At 32.6% G+C, this 26844-nt stretch overlaps 1 protein-coding gene across 1 annotated transcript in view; it reads right to left on the reverse strand.

Annotated features, from left to right (window-relative positions):
• Positions 1-1470: 1470 nt before the first annotated feature.
• LOC114331002 (transcription initiation factor TFIID subunit 13) overlaps positions 1471-26844 on the reverse strand; it is an 88085-nt gene continuing 62711 nt past the window's right edge. The window contains exon 4 of the mRNA XM_050651611.1: positions 1471-1526. Within this exon, the coding sequence (XP_050507568.1) occupies positions 1486-1526 (41 nt within the window). The 3' untranslated portion in view covers positions 1471-1485. The remainder of the gene's footprint in view (positions 1527-26844) is intronic.

Below are 26844 nucleotides of genomic sequence, written 5' to 3' on the forward strand. Positions count from 1 at the left end.
ATTGTAAATATATTGAAAAAAAGAAGCGTAACCATAAAGTACTTATGATTGTTTTTCTACCTTGTAAAAATTCATGAACATCAAAACTATTTTATTAAATCAGGATACAACAAAAGAATAAACACAAAATGATATACCTAATAAAAAATAAATAATAGTCTTTTTATTTGTTTCAGAGTGATCGTCTTTTCTTTTGGTGATTGAAATTTAATGCCTTATCATCTGGTATAATAAATATATAATTATAATTGGGAGCTAGGTCGGAGTATTGTCATATAGGTATACTAAGATGTACTAATATACTAATATATTTTATATATACTAAGAATTTTTACAGTTTTCACTGTATTCCTTCACTCAACTGTTCTCTCCAGTTATTTCTGTTTTGCCAGTTCCCTTCCTGTAGATTTCTTCTTTCCATTGCTTCGATCACTTCATCTCTGAAAGATCTGTAGGATCTGCCTCCCTTGCTTCTTCCTATCGGGCTCCACTCTTTTATACTATTGATCAAACGATTTTGGTCTGCTCTTCTGACATGTCCGTACCAGGTTAATCTCTTCTATTCGTTGTAGTCTATTATATCCCACTATCACTACAATGTGATATCCTTTATTTTCTCGATAAACACTATAGAGTCATTGATGTTAATAAATGAATTTCAGATTGGTTAATGGGTACTTTTGGCAAGGGTGTAAGATATTTTACGATATCTTGTGTAAGAGAGCGAACTGCACTGACAGTCCATCATACAAGAATATTTTCCATGTGAATTTTTGGCCGACCAAAAGCGATGGTAATACTATCTCTGTCTTTCATACATGTTTACTATTTTCTTATGCAATTGATCGAGTTTGGACAATTTGTTTAGTTTTTTTCAGTATCCTTCCAGTTTCACTTTCTTGTAGGTGTTCATTTACGCTTTCATTTTATTTTTATAAACATCAATTTTTAGTACAACATTGCCTTTCTCTTTATGAGAATTCAAAACTAAAATACCCTTATACACATCGGTCTGGATGTCAAGATTGCTTTGTATGTTGTGCTCCCTCATCGTCGTGAAGTTTTGATCCAGAGTTCATCTGCATAATCAGTTGGAGCTCTCTCCACGTCTAATATGTCCGAGATATTCCAGTGTTCTTCTTTTTATGGTCTTTAAAGTTTCCATTTCTTTATTCATTCTTAGAACCTCTTTATTTGGGACGTGTAATTAATTAATTAATTAATTTTAGGACATCCGATATGTCCTGCTTTAACGGTATATATCTAAGCAAAAATAACTATTTTTAATTACATATTTCATTACCAGAAGAAAAACAGCCTCCGACCTATAACTTAAAGAGGAACTCACAAAACCTACAAATCTGACCCGTTTTACTGTATTTGTTACTTAGACTATACATTTGTATCAGTATATTAAGTGAGACTGACCGTGGTTAATATTGTTATCTTGGTTCTTATGTTGTGCCCATTGTTCCATCATGTTCGTCATCTCGTCTCATCCATTCCCAGTTTCTCCTTGTGGAAGTCTTAAATAGAAAATGGAAGTAGAAAGCAAATAAGAGAATAACAAAGCAATGTCATAATCAAAAAACGGTAATATTATCCAGCCTACCAATTCTTTTGTTGTTTCTGTTTCAAAGAACTATAAACTTTTTACCAGTCATTAGTTGTTACGTACTAAGTAAACGATTTCGACGAATAGATGCCGTTTTATTAGTAAGTAAACACGTTTAAGTCAGAAATGAATAATTGAAATTCTTTATTTCGTCTATAATTTGTAGGGTTACTTACTATTGGGTTGTGAAATTACGAATGGCCGCATAGCGCACAAAAAGAAGCTATAGAAGCTATATAAAGAGGTTCTTGTACAACACAACTAGGTGATGTGCAGAAGTACGATTTTTTCGGAATTTTGTTTCATATATAATCGAAGAAAGTTTATAGTTCTCATATTTAATCAGAAGAAAAGAAACACTATATATGTCTATATAAATAATATGTATTAATAGTTATCTCAATTATGTACAATTGGCTAAAAATTTGTTTTTTAGCGAAATGTTTTTAAATAGCGGATCAGGTGGGCTTACCATTTACACTGCCATTTTAGTAAATAAGTTTCTGAGGTACGGACTTAATAAATTTACTGCCAAATAAAGAAGATTTGGAAAATTTTTTTCTTTTTATATACAAAAAAAATTATTCAGAATTATGAAATTTTTTTATATGGCACAAATAAATTTGTGTGCCAACTACATCATTGAAAGTATATTCCAGTAAAAGCGTTAAGCTATTAAAATTTGTTAATTATTTAAAATTTACTGTAGAATATAAAGTGTGTTACAAAATGATTGGTCATAAAGTATACCACGATTTTTAGGACTAAAAACTACTCGATTTGGCCTATTTTACCTATATAACCAAAGTGCACCCGGAAAAACTTTCGGGACGTTAAAGTTACAAAATAATAAGAAAATTTTTAATATTACCTAATCTAAAACGGGTGAAAACTTTTTTTATGAAAATTTATGTTATGTGTAATGCCATTACCAATAAAACTGAAGTGGCAAAAATATTTTTTCTAAATTTTTTTACATGGCCTTCAAACGGTTTTGGTGCATCGAGCCCCCTTCTGTCAATTATTTATTTATTAAGCGCAACAGGCCTTGGAGGCCTAGGGCTTTCTGTCAATTATGTTCAAAAAATCAAAATTCACAACTCTGAAAATAATGTTGTTTTGAAGCTATTTTCTTGTGGCATTTTTATAATTAACTAGTTTTGATGGGAAATAAGCCACAATTTTACTAAAAATATTATTTTATTAACGTTTCGAGGTCCAAATCGGATGCCGTTGTCAAAATACAAAAAATATTAATGAATTAAACAAAAATGTTGTTGCCTAGTAAAGAATTCTTCTAATAATTTATTTAATCTGACTCATTTATATCGGCAATTCAGACATATTTTATATTATACATTTTAAAGTAGATAATATTATTAGTTATTAATTTTATTAGTTAATAAAATCATTTTTTTAGTAAAATTGTGGCTTATTCCCATCAAAACAGTTAATTCTGAAAATAATCATAGACATGAGTTCAATTTTCATATTCGCTGGTTTTTGAGGTCGCTGAATAGGAATATCGGCTCGAGTAAGCTGTAAGAAGTATCTGGTGACCGGTATCCCGGTATGTACGTCGTCTCCTGGAGTTGTATGCAATTTCATTATGGAAATCGTTGAAACTTGTTATCCCGATGTTTTTTAGGTCGCTGAATACGAATATTGCTTCGGCGATGCTGTACGAGTTATCTGAGGTATCTACGTCATCTCCTGGAGTTTTATAAAAATTTGTTATAAAAATAATTGAAATTTATTACCTTGGTGTTTTTAAGGTCACTGAACACGAATATTGTATCGAAGATGTTGTACGAGGTACCTGGTGCACGGTATCTACGTCATCTCCTGGAGTTTTATAAATATTATTTAGGAAAATAGTTGAAATATATTACCTCACTGTTTTTTAGGTAGATGAACACGAATATGTTCGATGTACCTGGCGCCCGTTATCTACATGATTTCCCGAAAATTTTATAAAAATTCTTTATAATATTCAACAGTGAGTGACAGTAACAGTAAGTTATTTTAATTCAGTGTGCGAATTATGAAAAAACCTCTCCAATTTTTTTAGATTTAATAATAATTAATATCAGAGCCTGATTAAATGATTATATGATTAAACCTCTTAGTAACCTTAAAAGCCCCGGAATAACAAGTTTCAACAAATGTTACTACGAATTTTCATAAAATTTCTGGAGACGACGTCGATACAGGGCACCAGGTATCTCGTACAACATCTTCACAGCAATATTTGTATTGGGGGACCTCAAAAACCCCGAGATAATAAATTTCAACTATTTTCATAATGAATTTTCATAAAACTCCAGGAGATGACGTAGATACCTGGCACCAGGTACCTCGTACCTCATCCTCGATGCAATATTCGTGTTCAGGGACCTCAAAAACCCCGAGATAATAAATTTCAACTATTTTCATAACAAATTTTCATAAAACTTCAGGAGATGACATAAATACCGGACACCATGTAGCCAGTATCGCTGAATCAACATTGGTGTTCAGCGGTCTCAAAAACCTCGGGATAACAAGTTTCCACGATTTTCATAATCAATTTCTATAAAACTCCAGGAGACGACGTGCATACCGGGATACCGAGCACCAGGTGCCTCTTACAGCTTCACCGGCCCGATATCCCTGTTCAGTGATCTCAAAAACCCCCCGAGTATGAAAATTGAACTCATTTACATGATTATTTTGCTAGTTGTGAATTTTTATTTTTTGAACATTTTGAGATGCACTTTGGAAAATGGATTTTCCGCCTACAACAATACAATTTTAATTTGTCCCTCATGCCAAATTGTCAACAAAAGGTTTTATAACGATCCGTCTTACTTTAAAAAACAGGCAAGGTTCAGGCGATTTCAGTGCTTTATTTCCTCGCCTAATATTACACTCAGTTCCATGTTTTATGGTTTGATCGGACAACACATTATGGGCCATTCCACGAACATACGCCTGTTTTGGATTACTTCGACAACGAATATTTTACTGTGCAACATAAGAAGTCCGAAAGTAAATGGCGCTAATAATTATTCCAATAAACAACAATGTAATTTGCAATTTACTTTCGTTCTTCTTATTTTGCACAGTAAAATATTCGTTCGTCGAAGTAATCCAAAACAGGCGTATATTCGTGGAATAGGGTATATTAAAATTATAATAAGCTTCACCGATATTAAGATATTGACGAGAATACAAGCAAGACTTAAGGAACAGTGTAGAAATACACAAATTGCTGGTAGTGACAACCATAATATGTTTCTGATATGATCTCATGAAAAGAATAAACAGATATACAGGGTGTTTCATTACTAATTGTCCATATAATAACTGGAGAAACCTTAGCACAAAATACGAAGATTTAACCTAAAACACTTAAATACAATGTGGTTCCTTACTGACTTACATGGTGTTTTATCTAAAAATTTAAAAACTATTTTCGCTCAGCATTTTAAAACTATTCAACGTATCCTTTTCATAATTGGCAGGAAGTATAGGTACTGTACAAACTACTAAATTATGTTAAACAAACGTTTCTGGCTATTACCAGAGGCGTACGACGGGCGAAGGTGAATGGTTGACCCTTTCCAAATTCTACACCACTGGCGGAATTGCTATTTTAATTCAATTTTTGGATTTTCTAATACATTCTATGAAAATAATATACTCTCCATTCGTAACGATAACGTTATTAGTTTTCGAGATATTTGAAGTCAAAAATGAAACGACACGGTTATTTTGATTAATGTATTGTGTCGCTTCATTTTTAATTTCAAATATCTCCAAAACTAATCATTTTATCGTTACGAATGAAGAGTATATTATTTACATAAAAAGTATTGGAAAATCAAAAAATGGCACTAAAATAGCAATTTCGTTAGTGGCGTACAATTTGGGAAGAGTCAACCAGACTTTATCCCCTGTCGTACGCCTCTGGTAGTAGCTAGAAACGTTTATTTATCTTAATTTAGTAGGATGTACAGTACTTACACTTTCTGCTAAGTATGATAAGGATACGCCAAATATTTTTAAAGTACTGGGCACAAATATTTTTAAATTTTAATCACATGAATCATCTCATAAATTAATCAAAATAACTCTGCCGTTTCCTATTTAACTTCAACTATCTTGAAAACTAATGACTTTATCGTTACCAATGAAGAGTATATTTTTTACGTATAAACTATTGGAGAATCTAAAAATGGCACTAAAATAGTAATTACTCTAGTGGCGTAGAATTTGAGAAGGGTCAACCATTCCCTCTCCCCTGTCGCGCACCTCTGGTAGTAGCTAGAAACGTTTGTTTATCATAATTTAGTAGGGTGTATAGTAGTTGCACTTTCTGCCAAGTATGAAAAGGATACGTTGAATAGTGTTATTATGCTGAGCAAAAATAGTTTTTAAATTTTTAGATAAAACACCCTGTAATTCAGTAAGGAACCACATTTTATTTAAGTGTTTTAGGTTAAATCTTCGTATTTTGTGCTAAGGTTTCTCCAGTAACTATATGGACAATTATTAATGAAACACCCTGTATAAACGACAAGTAAATAAGAAAAATATAAAACGTAAACCAACTGAAAAAAGCCATATTATGTAAGTACTCGGATATTATTTTATTAATATCATTAATATATGTAGACTCTTAGTCCATATAATATATGTTTCAGCTAGCCATTTAAGAATATTTCTTATAACCCCGTGTTAAAAAATAAATTTATTAACATTTTGCCTTTATTACTAGCATCATTTTTATAAAAGTGGCGTTTTTCTAAAATATGCTTTAAATTCATTTCCTCTATTCATCAAAGTCTAATCGCCACAACTATTACTCAACAAACGCCAGAAATGGCACCATGCCGCAATCTTTGTGTAGGACCGTTATCAAGTTGGGGAAACTGGCAGTTTCTAGCGTGACAAAAGGGAAAGCGTCTGTGGAAAATGAACGCGATGGGTTGAAACTAAGTCCTTTGAAAGTGTCAGCTGCGATAATTGTATTAGTTAACTTGCATTTGCACGGAAACTAAATGAACTGAAACACTGCAAGAGTGTGGAAAGGGAGACGAGGAAAAATTTTCCGTTTTATGAACGAGGTCTAAAGGATCTTAACATTTTGACTTTATAATGGTGAGATATAAATATAGAAGTGAATTACAAGAAACGATGCTTAGAAATGACTTGATTTGATCTTTAGTAATACAATTTTATTAATAAGAGTCAAGAAAGATACAAATTGAAACCTGCTTAATATCCTTAGAGCAACAAGAGTAAAAATTAAGTGTCGGAACTATTTCTGAAACTCATACGTAAATAATATTTTCCTAAATCATTAAAAAACAAACTTTAGAAAAGTACTATTCTGTAATTTATAAAATTCCCTCTGTATCCAGGTATGGGTATAAAGTGATCATACAAGGTATGAGCATAAAGGTATGATTACCAAAAGGAATCCAAAAGTTAAGCCCCCTCCGCCCCCCTAAAATTATATGTAGTAAGCTGATCACTACAGATACACAATAATCGTTACAGTTTTTCTTAAATGACAGATGTGCACTTCGTCTTAGGCAAGAACAAAAACTACGAAAATATTGATTGTGGCTACCTTTTTCTTCATTTTTTATTTATGTAGGTGAATATTAAGGGAATGGTGCGCCGACTAGGCGTGTAAAGAGAACTCAGAAATAATTATGAGAGTGATTAGACCAGGAACCGAAGTTTTTCACCTCGCAATTTTTACAGAATGGATCGATTTGCTTGAAAATTTGAGAATAAGTAGTGGATAGTAAACCGATCAAAATCTATATGATTCTGAAAGGCGCTTTTACCATGGGGGTGGTTGCCACCCCATCCAGGAGGTGGAAATGTTTTATTATATTTTGACCGCAAAAGTTGTTCTAAGCAAAAAATGTTCTATACATTTTTTTGATAAAATTAATAGTTTTCGATTTATTCGCTACCTATCAAAGTGTTAGTTTTGTATAGAAAAAAATCAATGTTTTTCGATATACTCATTTACGATTCACTCAATTTTTGCCGTAGAAAAGTTTTTTTCAAACCAGGTTCTTGGGAATTAAATAACCTACAATTTTATATTGAAACATTTTTTCGTATGTCTGATGCTAGGTATGTATTGTTATGATTTACTTTTTATTACTTTAATATCAATTAATCTTTATTTGATTACTCCAATTAATTATTTAATCAATTATCCAATTGTCGCAAATCATACAAAAAAAATTAAGAAAAAAATCTCAGGGTGCCTTTTTTTAATACAAAAAAAATATCTAAATTATCTGATGTTATACTTATCTTCTCTCGTGGTTTCAGTATCTCTTAGTTGGTTCTAATCGGGAAAAAATATTAGGAAAGGGAATTAAATAGAAATATAAAATAAGCATACAGAATTGTCTTTTATTATCAAAATCAATACTCTAAAAATCGATCAAATTTAAAACCTGTGGACACAGCTGTCCGAATGAAATTTTTACCACTTAAATTTATTCTAGTTAAAAAACAATTTATCGGTTTGTTCCCGATGACTTTGATAAAACAAGCTAAACAAACAAACTTAGGTATTCGCAAAATTACCTATACTTCCTATTTACTTTTTGAAATATTGGAATCTTAATTCATATGCTTTTACTCAAAATTTTAGTTTCCGAACATAAAAATATCTTTCACATAAATTGACTGACCTTTTGCTTCACTCACTCTGATGTCTTCTCTTGACCCAAAACAGCTCTCCCTTGTTGACTATGTTAGGCTACCTATCAAAGCCCTCTCCGTTCTCAAGTTTCAATCTAGCAGCACACCAGCACCAATTTTCCAACAAAAACAACGAGCCAGGCCTCTTTTTAACCAGTACTCGATTCAAACAACTCCAAAATTGTTCTCCTCTCCTTCTCACAATAATACAGAATCAAAGAGGTATTTCGTCTCAATTTGATCTGTCTCTCGTTCCACTTTTCAGCTCTATCCTCCACTATCAAACAACCACTGGTACTTGCTATCTAACTATCCACGAAAACGTTGACTGCTCTTCAGCGATGCCAATAACATAATAATCTTTTCTTTCTCAAACTTTCTCAACTTTCAAGCTTCTCTTTCCCCATTCCTAATTTCCTAACCAATCAGAAATATTTATCTCTCCACCTTCCTCTCTTTTCATTCGAACACAAACAGTCATTCTTTCAAAAATATTCCTACCATCATAATAATTACTTTCGGGGAATTCTACAACATTTACTCGGGGTTAAATAAAAAGAGATTAAAATTCCAAACTTTCTTTTAAACTATTTTTCTAGAAACTAATAAATTACCTCTACCTGTAGATTCTACTTTTCCCGTAATAAACAATCTTTTTACTTATGATCCTAAACAAATCTTCCTTTCACTTTAATTATTCACAAAAGTCTTTAATTCTTCTTCGAAAAGCTCATTAAAGGAGAGGCCCACTTACATGCAAGCTAACTTCTAATAAATATTTACAAATCAATATACAGGGTGGATCAAATTTATGTGCCCGTGTTATATAAAAAAATAAATTTTTTATTCTATCTTTGATTGATAGATTGATCCACAATAGTATGTATGATCGTATGTATGATCTTTCTATTCTGAAGGAAATTACATTTTTTACCAAACTACAAAAATTCGTTATTTGCTTTTAACTCCAGTTTTTTAAAGACTGATCATTTTAAGCCAGTCAAACTTCTAGAATCTATTAATAATACATAAATAAGAATAAATAAGGCCAATCACTAAAAACACCGCTAACTTACATTATTATGCTTCTAATTGGATTTCTCCTTTTTTTTTCAAAAAAAAATTATTGATTTTTTAACCGTCACTTTTTTATTTTTTATCTTAGAAAGTTTGGTAAAAAATAAGTTTGTAGGTTTTTACACGATCTATAAGCCTATTAATATTAAATATTTTTAAAATCCTCAATCGCAAAAAGAGGCGACTTTGAAAGGGTTGGTAAAGGTGGTTTTTGTATGTTATTACAAGTTTTAATTGTCAATACCTCACTCAATTTTTGAGGTAGAAAAATTTTTTGAAAATCAAATTCTTGTAAATTAAACAAGCTACAATTTCATATTTAAACATTTTTTCGTATCTCTGATGCTAATCTTGATATTCTGAAGAAAAAGCTATTTTTTCCAAACTACAAAAATTCGTTATTTGCTTTTAACTCCATTTTTTTTAAACTAATCATTCTAAGCCGGTCAAACTTCTAGAGCCTATTAATAATACATAAATAAACAAGACCAAATAAGGTCAATGACTAATTTTAATTAGGGTGGTGATTAAGGGGTTGTCTGCGATCACCTTTTCGCTGAAAAGAATAGGGACTGACATTCTTTTCATTATAAGTCACTTAATTTTTGAGCTATAGACTTTTTTCTTATTTTTGGAGATAGATATTTTTAAGTACTTTAAATTAGTTTGAACAAGTTGTCCTCGAAAAATGCATAGTTTCCCGTTTTTGACTTTGAAACTACAATATTTAGTATTTGACGAAGAAGGCCCAACATATAATAAAGTATAGCTCGATTACTAGTGGTCTTAAAGAAAATTTAAAAAAGTTTTTGTTTATTTTTTCAAAGGGTATATTTTTGTTAAGTAAAGTTGTTTTGATAAAACGAAAACTTTTGGAGTTATTAACAGGAAACTTATTAAAAACATTGATTTTTTCGATATAAAACTAATTTTTCGATAGCGAATAAATCAAAAACTATCAATTTTATCAAAAAAATGTATAGAAAGTTTTTTGCTTAGAATGAACGTTTTTACCAACTTTTGCGATTGAAATTTAATAAAAATTTCCACTCCCGAGATGGGGTGGCAACCACCCCTATGGTAAAAGCGCCTTTCGGCATCATATAGATTTTGATCCTTGGACTATCCACTACTTATTCTCAAATTTTCAAGCAAATCGATCTATTCTGTAAAAATTGCGAGGTTGTGTCCCATTTTAAGCTTCATTACTTGGACTAGATAACTCGCTGCTGAATTAGAGATATGTCGTGTGACAGTATGGAGAACAGTTAAGAAACAGTTACTAATAACTGGTGACGTAGATAACTAATACAAATCGGAGAAAAGATCTGTGGAAGAAACTTTCACAGGTAATAGAATCAATGTCACTGATGTCGAAGAATGCACTACAAGACTACCAATTACAGCTCAAAATGAAAATGGTATAAATGGGACTAAGCTGTCCAATTCGAGTGATCAAACTGTAGTCTTTTATTCATAACATAGGTAAGCAGCGATTTTTGTAAATCGACATGGTCATTGCTACAATGTTCACATACATAATAAATACTTCTGCAAAATTATTGCTTGATATTTGCATACTTGTTTTCTGTTGGTCGATATTACTTATTAAGTTTTATTTCGTGGTGATTTTTCTTTTCTTGTTTTCTTTTGTATGTTTGTATGTTTTCTTTGGTCCCATCAGGACAAAGCAAATTTTTGTAAGTTTTTGCTTTAGGTTTATATGATTTACGGATGATATTGTTCGTCCGCTATAACTTTTCCCATGCGTCACGATTCATTTTCAAACAAATTAAGTCAAAACATAAAGTGAAACGTACGCCGCAGTGTGTAGTATATAGTATACGTATACAATATACAAAATGTATATACACATCGACGTTCGTTTCACTTTATGGTTTGACTTAATTTCTTTGAAAAGGAATCGTGACGCATGGGAAAAGTTATAGCGGACGAACTATAACCAGATGATCTTTTACAAATTGATTTTTCAACAAGTATAATACTTGACAGTCGTTTTGTATTTTAATGTGTTTACAGTTTGGCATGCTATTGTTTTAAATAAGTGATGGGTTCGACGTTGCCTGATGGAAGTTCATTTTATCTAATAATAAAACACTGAAAACTTTTGTTTTCAATACTTTCACATAATTTATTACAAATTAATGTCACTACAGCTGTTTCGGCTGAATAGCTTTCTCACGTGGTGTATTTTTATTATGCGTTTACACTTTGTAGTCTTTAACTGAATAGGTTAAGGAGGGTGGAACTTGGTTGAAGTATGTAGTGACTGCCGTCAAATGACCTAGATCGGTCAAACTGGCAGAAAATTTGAAAAAACATATAGCAGAACATAAAAGGCTGTCTTGTGCTTTTAATAATAGAAAAACAGATTCTACGTACACACTTCACCTTCCAGATAATAAAAATTCTTTTAATGACCAATTTCAAATTCTCCGCATTCAAAATAAAGGCCTTAAGCTTTATGTAGTAAAATCTAAGGAAATTAAAAAATACAAGTACAATTTTGAATAACCAACTTAAGACAATCATGCCTATTTTATAACTCATTTTGATGACAGAAGTCAAAAAAATCGAATAGAAGTGGCCAAGTCGAATAGAAATAGTCAAAATCGGTATTCCATGCATTGACATATTAAGCCTAGACTCGGCATACTCCCCACAAAAGCGTAACGCGGAAACAGCATGGAAACAGTCGATCGGTGGTCTATCTATCTCTTTTAACTAAACGATCCCGCGCATGTGACTGACAAAGATGGCTAGACCACTCAATCCTATGTCGACGTTACACCCCGATGCATTGAGTGGCATATCCCTAGCCAAGTCTATTCTTGACATGTCTCTGATTCCATGACTGAATCGGATTCCTACAATCGGAATAGTGAATAGAAAGAAATGACTTCGACACCATTAACCCTCTCGAAATTAGATTTCGATATCGGAATTGTGCTTGACGCAAGCGCATTGTATTTTGTTTTGTCGTTTATATTTTATATCTACTAAAAATAATTTATTACTAGTTATTTCTCATTATTTATAGTATTTTTACCTTTTGTATCTGCTTAATTTTTAGTCTGTGGTGATATTTACTTAGGGAATTGTATATTTAATTTAGACATGTTGTACGAGTATATTGAACCTAACCTTAATTTATTTGGCATCTGAATGCTGAATGTTTGCCAGTCACAGTGTTGCCAAACTGTTTTTGTTTATTTCTTCTACAATTTCAATCAATGGCATAATGTACAAGAATAAATTGTACAAGAGCGTTTAAAATATAAAGATAGACTTATAGCGTTGATTGATAAATATATTATACCAGTTTACTTGTACACATAGTTTCAAAAGTTATCCATCACCCCTCGTATTCACGATGTTTACGCTTTTATAAAGCCGTATCTTTATCACATATTTAACGGGCCTCTTTTATAAAAAATATACCATTTTTGGTTTTTTATTTTATTGGATTACCCATTTAATTGGCCTGGTTTTGCCAAGGTGTAAACATTTGCAAAAATTTATTTTGGTGAAATTTTTGAAAACGTCATTAAAAATGAATCGTACTTTAATTTCTGAGTTGGACCGTATAAAAATTATCGATTTAGTTGAAGAAGGCCATTCACAGCAGTTCGTGGAGGAAAGAGTGGGTGTTTCTCAAAGTGATGTCTCACGGATATGAAATAGCTTCCTGGAGACAAACTCGATACGGAATAGAGCTTGGTCTGGTAGACCCCGAGTTACCAATGATCGAAAGAATAGATATATTAGAATTTTCATTCGTAGAAATTCTTCGATGTCTGTACCAGCCCTCCAAAGAGAATTCAGGCATGCTCCAGGTGTCAGAGTATCGTTGTCTACAATAAGAAAAAGAATTTTAGAGTTTTAGGAGTCGACCAATAAGGGTTCCTCAGCTACACCCTAGACATGTTTTGGACGGCCTCCAGTGGGCTCAAGAACACATAGAGCTCCCCCAACCGTTTTGGAATTTTGTCCTTTTTTCAGACGAGACCAGAATCTGTTTAAATAGTGATAACCGGCGAATTTGTGTGTGGCGAGAGCCAACAAGAGCTGCATAACTAGCCACACACGAATTCGCCGGATATCACTATTTAAACAGATTCTGGTCTCGTCTAAAAAAGCGCAAACTTCCAAAATTGTTGGGGGAGCTGTATGTGTTCTTGAGCCCACTGGAAGCGGTTCAAAACATGTCTAGGTTATAGCTGAGGAACATTTATTGGTCGACGACTCCTCAAACCTGAGTCTAAAATTCTTCTTCTTATTGTAGCCAACGATACTCTGACTCCCTTGGCATGCCTGACTTCTCTTTGGAGGGCTGGTACAGACACAGAAGAATTTCTACATATGGAAATTCTGATATATCTATTCTGTCGATCATTGGTAACTCGGGGTCACCAGACCGAGCTCTATTCCGTATCGAGTTTGTCTCCAGGAACCTATTCCATATCCGTGAGACATCACTTTGAGAAACATCCACTCTTTCCGCCACGAACCGCTGTAAATGGTCTTCTTCAACTAAATCGATAATTCTTATACGGTCCAACTCAGAAATTAAAGTACGATTTATTTTTAATCACGTTTTCGAAAATTTCACCAGAATAAATTTTTCAAATGTTTACACCTTGGCAAAACCAGGTCAATTAAATGGGTAATGAAATAAAATAAAAAACCAAAAATGGTATATTTTTTATAAAACAGGTCCATTAAAGATGTGATAAAGATACGGATTTATAAAAGCGTTAACATCGTAAATGCGAGGCGTGATGCATAATTTTTGAAACTATGTGTATTTGTATCAATCAACGCTTATAGAAAAGAAAATAATTATAGAAAGACGCCGTTTTTGGGAAAAGTTGTTTATCAGTTATTTTAGCTGGAATCAAATCTTAAGATTGTATATTATTAGTAATATCTTACATCATACATCTTATCTTCATTTATCTTTTTTATTTATCAGTTTATCTTCTTTTTTATAAGAATTTTAATTAACTTTGATTTAAAACCATTTATCATCTTTTGAGGTTTTTGTGTCCAATATTTACACTAATATTTTATTGTTTACTTTTCAAAACTTTTCTTTTTTGTTATTTCAAAACTATTTTTAAAAATGCAAATGTATGTAATGTGATAGTATGAAAAATTGAAGGTATGGCAACGGTGTCATATTTCAAATTTAGAACCAGTAACAAACAGGTCACAGAACACTAATTTCGCTTGACAATGCGGGGTTGCCACCCCCTCTTGCCCGCGTGAAATAGAAATTGCCGATTTCGATTTAACCTGCTTACGATGTGAGTTACAGAATGCCAATCCAAACACGAAAATGACGCGATAGATATCAAGCATTCCGATTTTGGGTAATTACGATTCGACTTGGTCATTTCTATTCGATTTGTTAAAAGTTACAGAATAGGGCTGAATTAGATCCACTCTGTCGAATGAGCTATAGTGCAAATAAACTTTAATAATATTTGTGGAAGTGTAGAAAACAAAAGTTTTCAGTGTTTTATTTTCAGATGCTATTGTTTTAATACTGCATTTTCTTAATTTTATTTTATATGGGTCTTTAATAAAATTAATAACAGATTTTTCTTGTCCCTACCTCAGAATTGTTTAACATACATATTATAATATGCGATGTCTATATTGTAAAAACCTAGATGTTGTAAGTGTCAATGTACATAGCATCAGAAAAATCTCTTCACTTACTTATATTTTCCTGTAAAATATGCATTTGTTATTTACGCAACGTAGTTTTAATTTGAAATTCAAACAACTTTGAATCTAATTCGTCTATATTTTTTGTAAAGAATAACAACATTAGTTGTTTGTTACTTTACGTTTAGTTGTACTGGTAAACACAACCGCAAATAATTTTATTTGGCGGTATAGTAATAGCATATGTGTACATTCAGCGATATTTTAACGTTTTATAGAAGTTAAAGTTGAATTTAGAAAAAAAATATTACATGTTTTTACCTTATACTTATTGCTAAAATGATATTTTAAAAAATTTATGTCGAAATTTACACATTCTGATAATAGGCAGCTATAATACACCAGGGAAATAAGGCAAAAATATACCATGTTCGGGACACTTGAGCAGCCAGGTTGCAAATGGGTTTTTTGCGTACTATATACTTAATACATTATAAATACAAAAATGCACGTCACAGTTCGGACGAGAATTTTAGTTATTAACAAATAAGTGTCAAAAATGGCAGTTCTTTCATTTATATCGCCACAGGTAAAAATAGGGTAATCAAATATCTTATTTATAGTATCCTTCTTTTAGTAGATGAGCAAAGGTTTAAAATTGCAGTTTTTGAATTTTGGTCCGATCCTTTTTTGTTTCGGAAAGTGCAAAATAAGACTAAAATTTCGAAAATAAAAAATTTGCTATAACTTTTGCGAAAATGAACTTAAGACTTTCAAATTGCACAAAAAGTTGGGTAAAACAGTCCATATAATGCATAAAAAATTTTAAGACGATTCGTCATTTAGTTTAAATTTTATTCAATTTGTTTATCCCAAAAATAGTTATATTTTCAACGTTTTTAAAAAAAATCATTAAAAAGTCATTTTAATTATACCGAAAACATTTTACTAAGGAAGACTCATTTTTGGCTTATAAACAATTTGAATAGCTTTGTTAATATTGACTGTAGACTAAAACTACTTTGAGATTTAAAAAGCTGGTATTTTTACACGAATTTTCAAAAAAAAACTTTTTGCCTAAGTTAATTACGGTCACTTTTTTTTATTTAATTCAGTGTTACGTTGTTTATAACAATTAAGCAACCTAACTAGCTTCATTTTGAAAATAAAGGTATATAGTTTATGTGTACAAGTTTGAGTAAACTTTGATCTTCAACAGAGTGGTTAATAAAGCTTTAAAAATGACGTCCTAACGAAATCGATTCGTGGTCGGTGGAGGGGAAATATTAAAGTCCGTGCACTCAAAAAATGAAATTGATTCTTCAAACATATGCTGCGATTAATATCTCCGGAGGTTGTTGATGGACTTTGATCATAATTTTTTTAATTTGCATGTACTCGTTTACCTTTAGAGTTATGTATACATACCCCTACCGAACATTGCAAAATGTTAGGGGGAATCCCCCTTATCATTCAGGGATATGAAAAATCGATTACGACTGATTCTGAGACCTATCGAATATACATATTATATAGTTTCATAAAAATCGTTCAAGCAGTCTCGGAGGAGTATGGCAACTAACACTGCGACAGGAAAATCTTATAGATATAAATATATAGATGACTATTAAAAAATAGTGGTTGGGGATAGAAGAGTGAAAATTAAGGGTTTATTAATGCTACATAATACAAAATTAAGATACGACAATATTGTCAAAAAAATTTTAAAAAATCTTAGGGGGGCAACCCCTTACAACTTATGGGTATGAAAAATAGGTTAAAACCTATTCTCAGTCCTACAGGATATATGTGTAAATTTTCATAAAAATCGGTCAAGCCGTTTCGGAGGAATATGGTAACTAGCACTGTTACAGGAAAATTTTATATACACAAAAGTAACTGTGGATTAAATAATATAAATCACTAACTTTAACCGTAATTAACCTACGCAAAAAGTCTTTTTTTGAAAATTCTTGTAAAAATACTAGCTTTTGAAATCCCAAAGTAGATTTACTCTACAGTCAATATTAACAAAGCTATTCAAATTGTTTAGAAGCCAAAAAGGACTCTACTTTAGTAAAATGTTTTCGGAATAATAAAAATAACTTTCTATGGATTTTTTTAAACATTTTGAAAATATAAGTATTCTTCTTCCAAGAGCTTTCCACAGAATTGCTGTATCATTATTATTTTCTGGACAATAACATTGCAAAAAAAGAAGCTCTGTGGTATAAACAAATTGAATAAAAATTAAACTAATAGCCGAATAATCTTGAAATTTTTAGCGCATTATATGTACTGGTTGACTCAACTTTTCGTGCAATATCAAAGTCTTAGGTTCGTTTTCGCAAAAGTTATAGCAAATTCTTTATTTACGAAATTTTAGAATTTTTTGCAATTAGCGAAGCAACAAATAATCGGACCAAAATTCAAAAACTGCCATTTTACACCTTTGCTCATCTACTAAAAGATGAATACTCCAAATAAGATATTTAATAACCTTATTTTTACCTGTAGCGATTTAAACGAAAAAACTGCCATTTTTGACCCTTATTTGTTAATATCTAAAATTCTCGTCCGAACTCTAACGGGCATTTTTGTATTTATAATGTTTTAGGTATATAGTACCCAAAAAATCCATTTACAACCTGACTGCTCAATTGTCCCGACAAAAACCTTATTTCTCTGGACTATAACTTTGAACTGCAGAATATCTACAAGCATACGTTTGGTGGAAAAGATATTATCACTATAATTAAGCGAAACCGCCTGCAGTGGGCAGGACATGTAGCCCGGGCCCCTGAATCGAACATGATAAAAAAGATTCTAACAGCGCAACCCGTGGGAATGAGAAGACGGAGTAGGCCAAAGCTGAGGTGGATGGACGGGGTAACACAAGATGCCGAGAAGATCGGTGTCGGCAACTGGAAAATGCAAGCAAGGGACAGAACAGAATGACGTAGAAAGCTTAAGAAGGTCGAGGCCCTCTAAGGGCTGTAGCACCAAGATGATGATGATGATAATAGGCAGCTATAAGTAATAAATTTAAAATGTTTGGAATGTTAACCGTAGGTCTAAATATGTAACCAACAAAACTGGATTCATCATCTGTTGACGCTACAACCCTTCATAAACCTTGGCCTGCCTCATAACATTCTTCCATCCTACTCCAATCCCCTTAAATCTTCAAGCACATCATCAAATACCTGAGATTAGGTCACCCCATCTTCTTCTTTCGATACGACTGGCCTATTTAGTATAGATATTTTAGCAGGCTTACTTACATCCATCCGCATAACGTGGCCCACCCATCTTGGGCGATTTATTTCGATGGTTTTCACGATATCTGCATCACCAAAAATTCTATAGTTTTCGAAATTATGTCGCCTTCTCCATAGCCCTTTCAGCACGTCAACAAAAAATGTTCAACAAATATTTCGAAACTTTATACTCTATGTTCTTATGTCTAAATTAATACAGAAAAAATAATAAAATAATTCTTTACACAGGGTGTCTCCAAATACAATACCCACACAATTGTGCAGGTTAGGTTTTATTTTACGCAAACTGTGCAAGATACTAATACATTAGAACACATATTATTTGGTATGAAATTTCCAAAAACAGTTCTAATCTGTGGTGAGACATAGGTAAACATCACATTTAAGGTATCTAACATGGGTTCTGCCTTTACAACCTGACCTGCAAAATCTTGCTGTAGTTAAGTGGTTAATATTTGACCAATGTTCGTACCCACATAACCTTTTATCTTCAGTTGGTTGTGCAGCTCGATCATTTTGTGGCATGATTTATGTTTCGTCTTGTGTTTCTTCTTCCTGTTCGACCTACTCTTCCACTTGTTGATCTGATCTTTTTCTTTTAGGCGACGCTAGTAAACTCTCGCCAACTTCCATTCTAAATGTAAGAAGATCTCGTATTTTCGATGTCGGCATATTATTTGCCCTAGAATCTTCGGGTACTCCGTCCAAGTATTTACTAGGGCTAAATCTAAAAAATCAAGAATGACTTTTAATATAATGTCAACTTTCTGGTTTGTATCCAGATTGTATAATATTCCTATAAGTTCCTGGTCGCAGATATCTACTCCACCCATATTAATATAGTAAGTTTTTATGGGAGCTGCAGTTACACCGGAAATACCAGGAACCTTAATGTAATTTTGGGAAGATGTGTTTTTGTTATGAATTAGGGAATTCTCACGAGTATCTTCTCCTTCTTGGTCAAAATTCGCAAAATGGCTGTTTCAGAAACTTCTGCTAAGGCTATTTGGCTCCTTATTCTGCGTCGTATCAGAATTTGAGTCATTACTAAAGCCTTTTAGTTCTAAATTTTTATTAATAGGGTTCAGTACCTCCTCGATATCTTCTGGTTTGTTAAAGTCAAAATCTGCAAACGGAGAGAACGACAATAACGATCCCCAACCTACACAATTGTGTTGGTAGTGATGTAAGTGGATATTTGAAAATTATTAATATCATTTTTGAAAATATCTATGTATAGGTGCTTTAAATAAACATGTGCTAGTAATCTAGATTGTAATCTAGTAATCTAGATGTAGCTACAGCTATTTATATTTTATTAGTGACATTTGTTAATAACAAAAATCTATTTACATTTCTTACCGAATTGACGACCTCCCTTAGTTGCAAGACAACTTGAGACTGTCGAAACAAAATAAATGCAACAATCGCGTAAGGTAGCGCAAAGCACAACACTGAACCTACACAACCATCGTCGTTCGTACTAAACGCTAGATTTTACCATTTAGCAGTTTTACATCAGTTCAAAACAAACCCACACAATTGTGAGGGTACCTACGTGCTGAAAGGAATAGACCCTTTTCATTAACTCCGCCATACATTGTCCTTCATACTTTTCTTTTAAAGAGTCGTAGTAAATCTTCATCTCGATTCGTCATTGCCCATCTTTCCTATCCGTAGGTGAGCAATTGACGTATTATTGTTTATAAAGTTTGCACTTTCTTGCTCTTGACATACATCTCACTAGTAGTGTGGGCCTATGGGCCTACACTAAATTAACAGAGGTTGCTCGTGTATATTCTTTTTTTATTATTATTTTTTTGATGTGTTTTTTACAGCCTACCGGTGTTCCTAAGCAGCAGAATTCTTCCAACGTTGCTATAGTTTCGAGTTTCACCTCTTGGACTGATACTTGACCGCCTAAAAATTAAGCCTTTTGCTTCATACGAGGGCCAACACACGTTGTTGTTGATGAGTTCTCTCATCTGTTTGAGTATTCGGCAATATTATAACTCGTAGATAAAAAAATCTAAACTTTAAGCGTTTAAGGAAACCTCTAGGTTTTCGAGTTCAAAATGGCATTTTTAATTAAGTTTAATCTGGCGTATCAAATACGCGAACGCTAGTACTGCTGGCAGTGCCGGATTTACCACTAGGCCAACTAGGCCGCGGCCTATGGCCGCAGCAAAAGGGGGCCGCAGCCTTTTTTTAAATTGAATTTTTATTTTCTAAAATTAATTAATAATTACCTCTACTGGCAATCGTGTACCTACATTACTTTTGTATATAAACAATACAATCTAATTAAAATAACCAACGTTCAAATCAAAACATTATTGTATTCTTAATATTTTTTTGAGTACCTTAGCCTATTACTATTACAGTTCATATTATTTTGCTTGTTCTTTTACTTATAATGTCTTTCCAAGTCGGCTAGTTTTAGTCTTTTGCTGTAACCTGTACTTTTTCCCCCGAATGAAACAAATGTTATTTAACTTTAAAATTAACTGCAATCGTAATTTTTATAATATAATAATCTTAGCAATATTATTAATATTTTTACAAATAACTGCTGTTTGCTAACTGTTTAAATTAGGTAGGTATAGTATATTTTTCATAAATATAGAAATTGTTGTAATAGGGGAGGAAAGTACGCAAAATGTGCAGTTACTCGAGCGTTATGGAGACCTATTGGGTTGTGAAGATTAGGTCCTAAAACCAAAAAAGTTAAGTAAAGTTTTCTATTTAAGTGGGGACTTTCCATTTTTTTAATTTAATTTTCCATTTCCAACAATCGTTTTTTCCGATAACGCCATCTATCCATAATTCGGATAAATGTTTCGAATAAAAGTTACTTATTTTTACGTGAGGAATCCAAATCTGCAATAAAAAATGGGGGTCCCTATTTAATATTTTAAAGTAACCCCCCTCCCCACCTTCGTGGGTGGTCGTGTTTGATGTCATTCGATAGATTTTTCAAAAATATTTAATACATGTATTTTGTTGTTTTTTGATCTAATGTTTATTTCGCAAAATATTGCTGGATTTCTATTTAAAATTTTAAATTTACCCCCACTCCTCTCCGTGGGGGATCGCATTTAGTGTCATTCGATAGATTTTAAAAAAATACAGAGGACGTATTTTTTAGTATTTCGATCTGACGTTTATCTCTCGAAACATTCTCTTTTTTCTTGCGAAACTTTGTGATTCACCCATTTCCTTACCTCAAACCGTCAGATTTTTGAGATATACATTGTTCTGCATGTACTTAACTTCCTTATCTTAATCTGACGTTTTCGAGTTTTTCTAAAAATAGATTTTTTTCGGGCCTCCCTTAATGAACTCCCCTGTATTAAGATCCAATATATGGTAGGGATATATTTACAGGGTACAAGGTTGGCTTGGGCTCCCCTACCACTGAAACTGTTTTGGAATTTTAGCTCAAATTTGTAAACCAAGAATATTCAATTAGTGAATACAACTTTTCAACCTACATATTTATGTAGGTACCGTATTCCAATAGAACATCAGTGGCATATAGTCCAGAAAGCCACTGCGCATCCGCTAGGAAAAATATTCTAATTCGGATTTTTTGCACAATCTTACTCAAAAAGGATATTTTTAACAAATTTGCATGTTGCCAGGACCAAAAGGTGGTCAAAAATTTTTTAAACGTTTTTTTTTTGTTTTTTTCCTAAAATTATTTTTTTTGCATGGAAAAAAGTTTTTTTAGGTTTTTTGGATCATTCCAAACAGAAAAGGTCTTTAGTGACTTTTCTGTAAAGTTGACAGTTTTTGACATATAAGCGATTAAAAATTGAAAAATTGCGAAATCGGCCATTTTTAACCCTCAAAAACTATGTGAAAAACTGAAAATTTGAATGTTGCCAAGGTAGGTAGATATTCTTTAAACATCGATTGATGAAATCCCGAAGAGTTTTTTGCAATACAATATTCAAAAGTCCTTTGTTTTTTAATTGCTAATCAAGCGTGCGCGATACTATTTTCCACCGACAGTATGGTGCAAATGAAAGGAATAAATTCGTTATTTCGTAAACCGGCGACTTTAATGAAAAATCCCGAAACAGGTCGATTTTTATTTTTAAGTTATGATATTGTGGCATATATGGTATACTAGTGACGTTATCCATCTGGACGTGATGACGTAATCGATGATTTTTTTAAATGAGAATAGGGGTCGTGTGCTAGCTCATTTGAAAGGTTCTTCAATTCTCTATTCAGTAATGTAAACATTTACATAATTATTGATACAGGGTGTCCGTCTACTTCTTTTTTTGTCAAATAATTTAATTTAATAAAATTTTTTTGGACACCCTGTATAAATAATTATGTAAATGTTTATATTACTGAATAGAGAATTGAAGAACCTTTCAAATGATCTAGCACACGACCATGCAACAATATCATAACTTAAATATAAAAATCGACCTGTTTCGGGATTTTTCCTTAAAGTCGCCGGTTTACGAAATAACGAATTTATTCCTTTCATTTGCACCATACTGTCGATGTCGGTGGAAAATAGTGTCGCGCACGCTTGATTACCAATTAAAAAACAAAGCACTTTTGAATTTTGTATTGCAAAAAACTCTTCTGGATTTCATCACTCGATGTTTAAAGAATATCTACCTACCTTGGCAACATTCAAATTTTCAGTTTTTCACATAGTTTGTGAGGGTTAAAATTGGCCGATTTCGCAATTTTTCAATTTTTAATCGCTTATATGTCAAAAACTATCATTTTTAGAGAAAAGTCACTAAAGACCTTTTCTGTTTGGAATAATCCAAAAAACCTAAAAAAACTTTCTTCCATACAAAAAAAAATAATTTTAGGAAAAAAACAAAAAAAAAACGTTTAAAAAATTGGCAACATGCAAATTTGTTAAAAGGGGTCCTTTTTGAGTAAGATTGTGCAAAAAATCCGAATTAGAATATTTTTCCTAGCGGGTGCGCAGTGGCTTTCTGGACTAATATCTCTTCATTTGTTTTATGCTTTGTATGTTGTACCAATTTTAAAAAGTAAAATAAAATAAACGTTATGTATTAATATGAAATGTGCTTTATGCTTTAATTACATAATCGTGAAGTTTTCGGGGGCCGCTAGGGGTAATTTGGCCTAGGGCCGCAAGTATACTAAATCCGGCACTGACTGCTAGTAATACAAAGCGACGAACTATGCGTCAATGCATAATATCACCTTATTAGATTAAAGTTAAAATTAAAACTGACATAACTTTGGTTTTCGACCACCTAAAGGCTTCTTTAAACGTTTAAAATTTGTGTTTATATCTGTTTTAATAATTCATACACTCCCGAAAAATAGTCCACCCCAATTACAAATGGTCTAATACAAGAGGCACGTGGCATTAGAAAAAAATAACTGTCCTAGATAAGAAACATCAGACCATAAACCGGGCTGGATTTAAACGAAGCAGTAGAAGATAGAGAATGTACTAGAAATCTTAAATATTACTGTATTCCTTTTAAGTCAAATAAAATTGGGTTTTTGTTTTACAATGAGGTTTTACGATTTTTTACTCAATTGCCGGCTCTAGAAAATGCTCTTTTTTAATTCACATCTATTCCTAACATATTTAATTAACAAATATTTAAGTCTAAATAGTAACATTTAAGATAGGATTGGTAGTACATGATTTGAGGGTGTAGGCGCAAAATGTCGCCTGTCAAGTATTTTTGAAAAATTTAGAAGCAGAATGAAAGATTGAATTATTACCGAGGGCCAAAAGTCCCTTAGAATAACGAAAAAGTTTCTTTTGAATGAGATATTTGAAATTAAAAATCACACTAAATTTTCTCTTTTTATTCAGCCCTGTAACTTATTAAAATAAACATTATAGAAGTTTTCAGGGACTTTCGGCCCTCGGTAATATTGCAATCTTTCATTCTGCGTTTAAATTTTTCTAAAATACTTTTTTGAAATTCGAATGATTCAAAAATAAATGAATGCATTTAAAACACATTCCCGCGAAATTATGCGCCTACGCCCTTAATGAAAATTTTATCATTTTATAAATTTGATTTGTTGGTAAATTTTATAAATTTGATTTGTTGGTAAATTTTAGCAATAATTTAGCTAATGTTTCTTGAAGTAATAGTATAGCTGACAAATCGCCTCATTGAAATAGTGTAAAATTTTATTCTATGTTCAACTTTAGCAAATCATAGGCATACTGCAATGTTTAAGTTTGTTGTAAAAAAATTGGAATGATAGCGGAATATTATTGTTATACTAAATGTGATGATAAAATTTAAGCAAAAATATATGTATTTGTGGAACATGTTACAGGGTTGTTATGCTTCGAGAGGTATCCTGCAGTTCCAACCTATTTGGTGTCTTTATTCTTCCGGGGTTTACTGTTTGGGAGATATTTATCAGCTTTAAAACAGAAGAATATATTAAACCATTGTGTTAGAACTAAATTTTCGTGAAGAAGATAAATTGATTCATACTTCAATATGTTTCGCCACGGTGATCCTTATCTTAAAATTTTATATTAAGACGACGAGAAAATTGAACGCTTTAGTACTAGCCAATACAAAAGCAAATTTGAATATTTTTTCTATCAAATATCCTGAAGTGAGGAAAACCTGTAATTGGTGTATTTGCAGAGATTCTTCTTTTACTTCTTAGTTCAGGCAAAATACTTGAATCTCTGTCACTTGCTCACAAGTATAAGACCCTTGTTTCATACCCTGTTTTTTTCCAATATGTCTCTCATTGGTAGTTTTAAGATCTCTTGTGATTCAGTCCTCAGTTGGCCAGTGAATTCCTTCCCCATATAACTTACCATATTGCCATGGCATATAGTCGACTGCCTTAGAAAAAGTTGTACGAGACGCTAATTTAGATCAATTAAGATTTAGGGGAACAATATTTAATAGATCAGTTCAAATTCTAGAATATGCAGACGACGTGGACATTATAACAAGAACCAGGGCGAGAACTGCGAATGGGGTTACATATAAATCAAAATAAAACCAAATTCATGGCGACTAACACAAATACAAGAGCTGGAAATGTTGACGCAGATCTAATCATCAATGACCAGAACTTCGAAGCGCTCAAAGAATTCATATATCTAGGGATATCGGTTAACCCCAATAATAACACATCTGAGGAAATAAAATGGCGAATAATAAATGCAAACAGGTGTTATCATGGTCTATCAAAGTACTTATCTAACAAACGTCTGTCTCAAAACACTCGTATAAGACTTTATAGAACATTGATAGTTCCCGTTCTCACATATGGATCAGAGGCATGGACGCTAACTAAAACAGATGAATCCGCTCTATCGATTTTTGAAAGAAAGGTGCTACGCAAGATATTCGGAGCGATCTGTGAGAATGGAATATGGAGGCGTAGATATAGCTTTGAACTGCAGAATATCTGCAAGCATACGTTTGGTGAAAAACATATTATCACTGTAATTAAGCGAAACCGCCTGCAGTGGGCACGACATATAGCCCGGGCCCCTGAATCGAACATGATAAAAAGATTCTAACAGCTCAACCCGTGGGAATGAGAAGACGGGGTAGACCAAAGTTGAGGTGGATGGACGGGGTAATACAAGATGCCGAGAAGATCGAAGTCGGCAACTGGAAAGTGTAAGCAAGGGACAAAACAGAATGGCGTAGAACGCTTGAGAAGGTCGAGGTCCTCTAAGGACTGTAGAACCAAGATGATGATGATAATATTGCCATGGCATAGGATGTGTATGCCAGTTTCTTCTTCCATTTTTTTTATTTTCTGCACCGTGGCTTATTCACCTTAAATGACAATGTTCAGTCACCTATTTCGGTGACATTTTTAATCTCGAGTTTATTGAAGTTCATCAAATTTTGTCAATAGTCTTGATTATTTTCTTAGTCTGGATTTGCTTGTGGCTCTCCATTTCTTTTGATGATTCCTTACCAGCTACTTCTCAACCTCGTTTCTTGTAGCATCTTTGTTGATGCCACAAAATAGTTCTGAGCCTATAAAAGTTTCTCTCGAGCCTTGTTATGCCCACAATCTGCTCGTTCATTCCTATGCGTCACTTCATGACCCGTCATCCATATTAACGATACTTTATTGTCTTTTGACATATTGTTGATGAGATTTTTGCTAAGTACCTAAGATTTTGCTAAGATATTTTGCTAAGATATTTTGCTAAGATTTTTGTTAAGTACCTAGGATCGGTATTACAGAGTAATGGAGAAATAGATGGAGATGCATGCAGTAGAATTAGGGCTGGATGGATGAAGTGGAAAGAAGCGAGTGGTGTGTTGTGTGACAGAAAAATTCCAATGAAGCTGAAGGGAAAATTCTATAAAACAGCCATAAGACCGGCTATGATGCACGGAACTGAATGTTGGGCAGTGAAAAAGAAAGAGGAACAACGAATGCATGTGGCGGAAATGAGAATGCTTA

This window comes from Diabrotica virgifera, chromosome 5 (genome assembly GCF_917563875.1).
Source record: "Diabrotica virgifera virgifera chromosome 5, PGI_DIABVI_V3a".
In the NCBI taxonomy this organism is placed as follows: Eukaryota; Metazoa; Arthropoda; class Insecta; order Coleoptera; family Chrysomelidae; genus Diabrotica; species Diabrotica virgifera.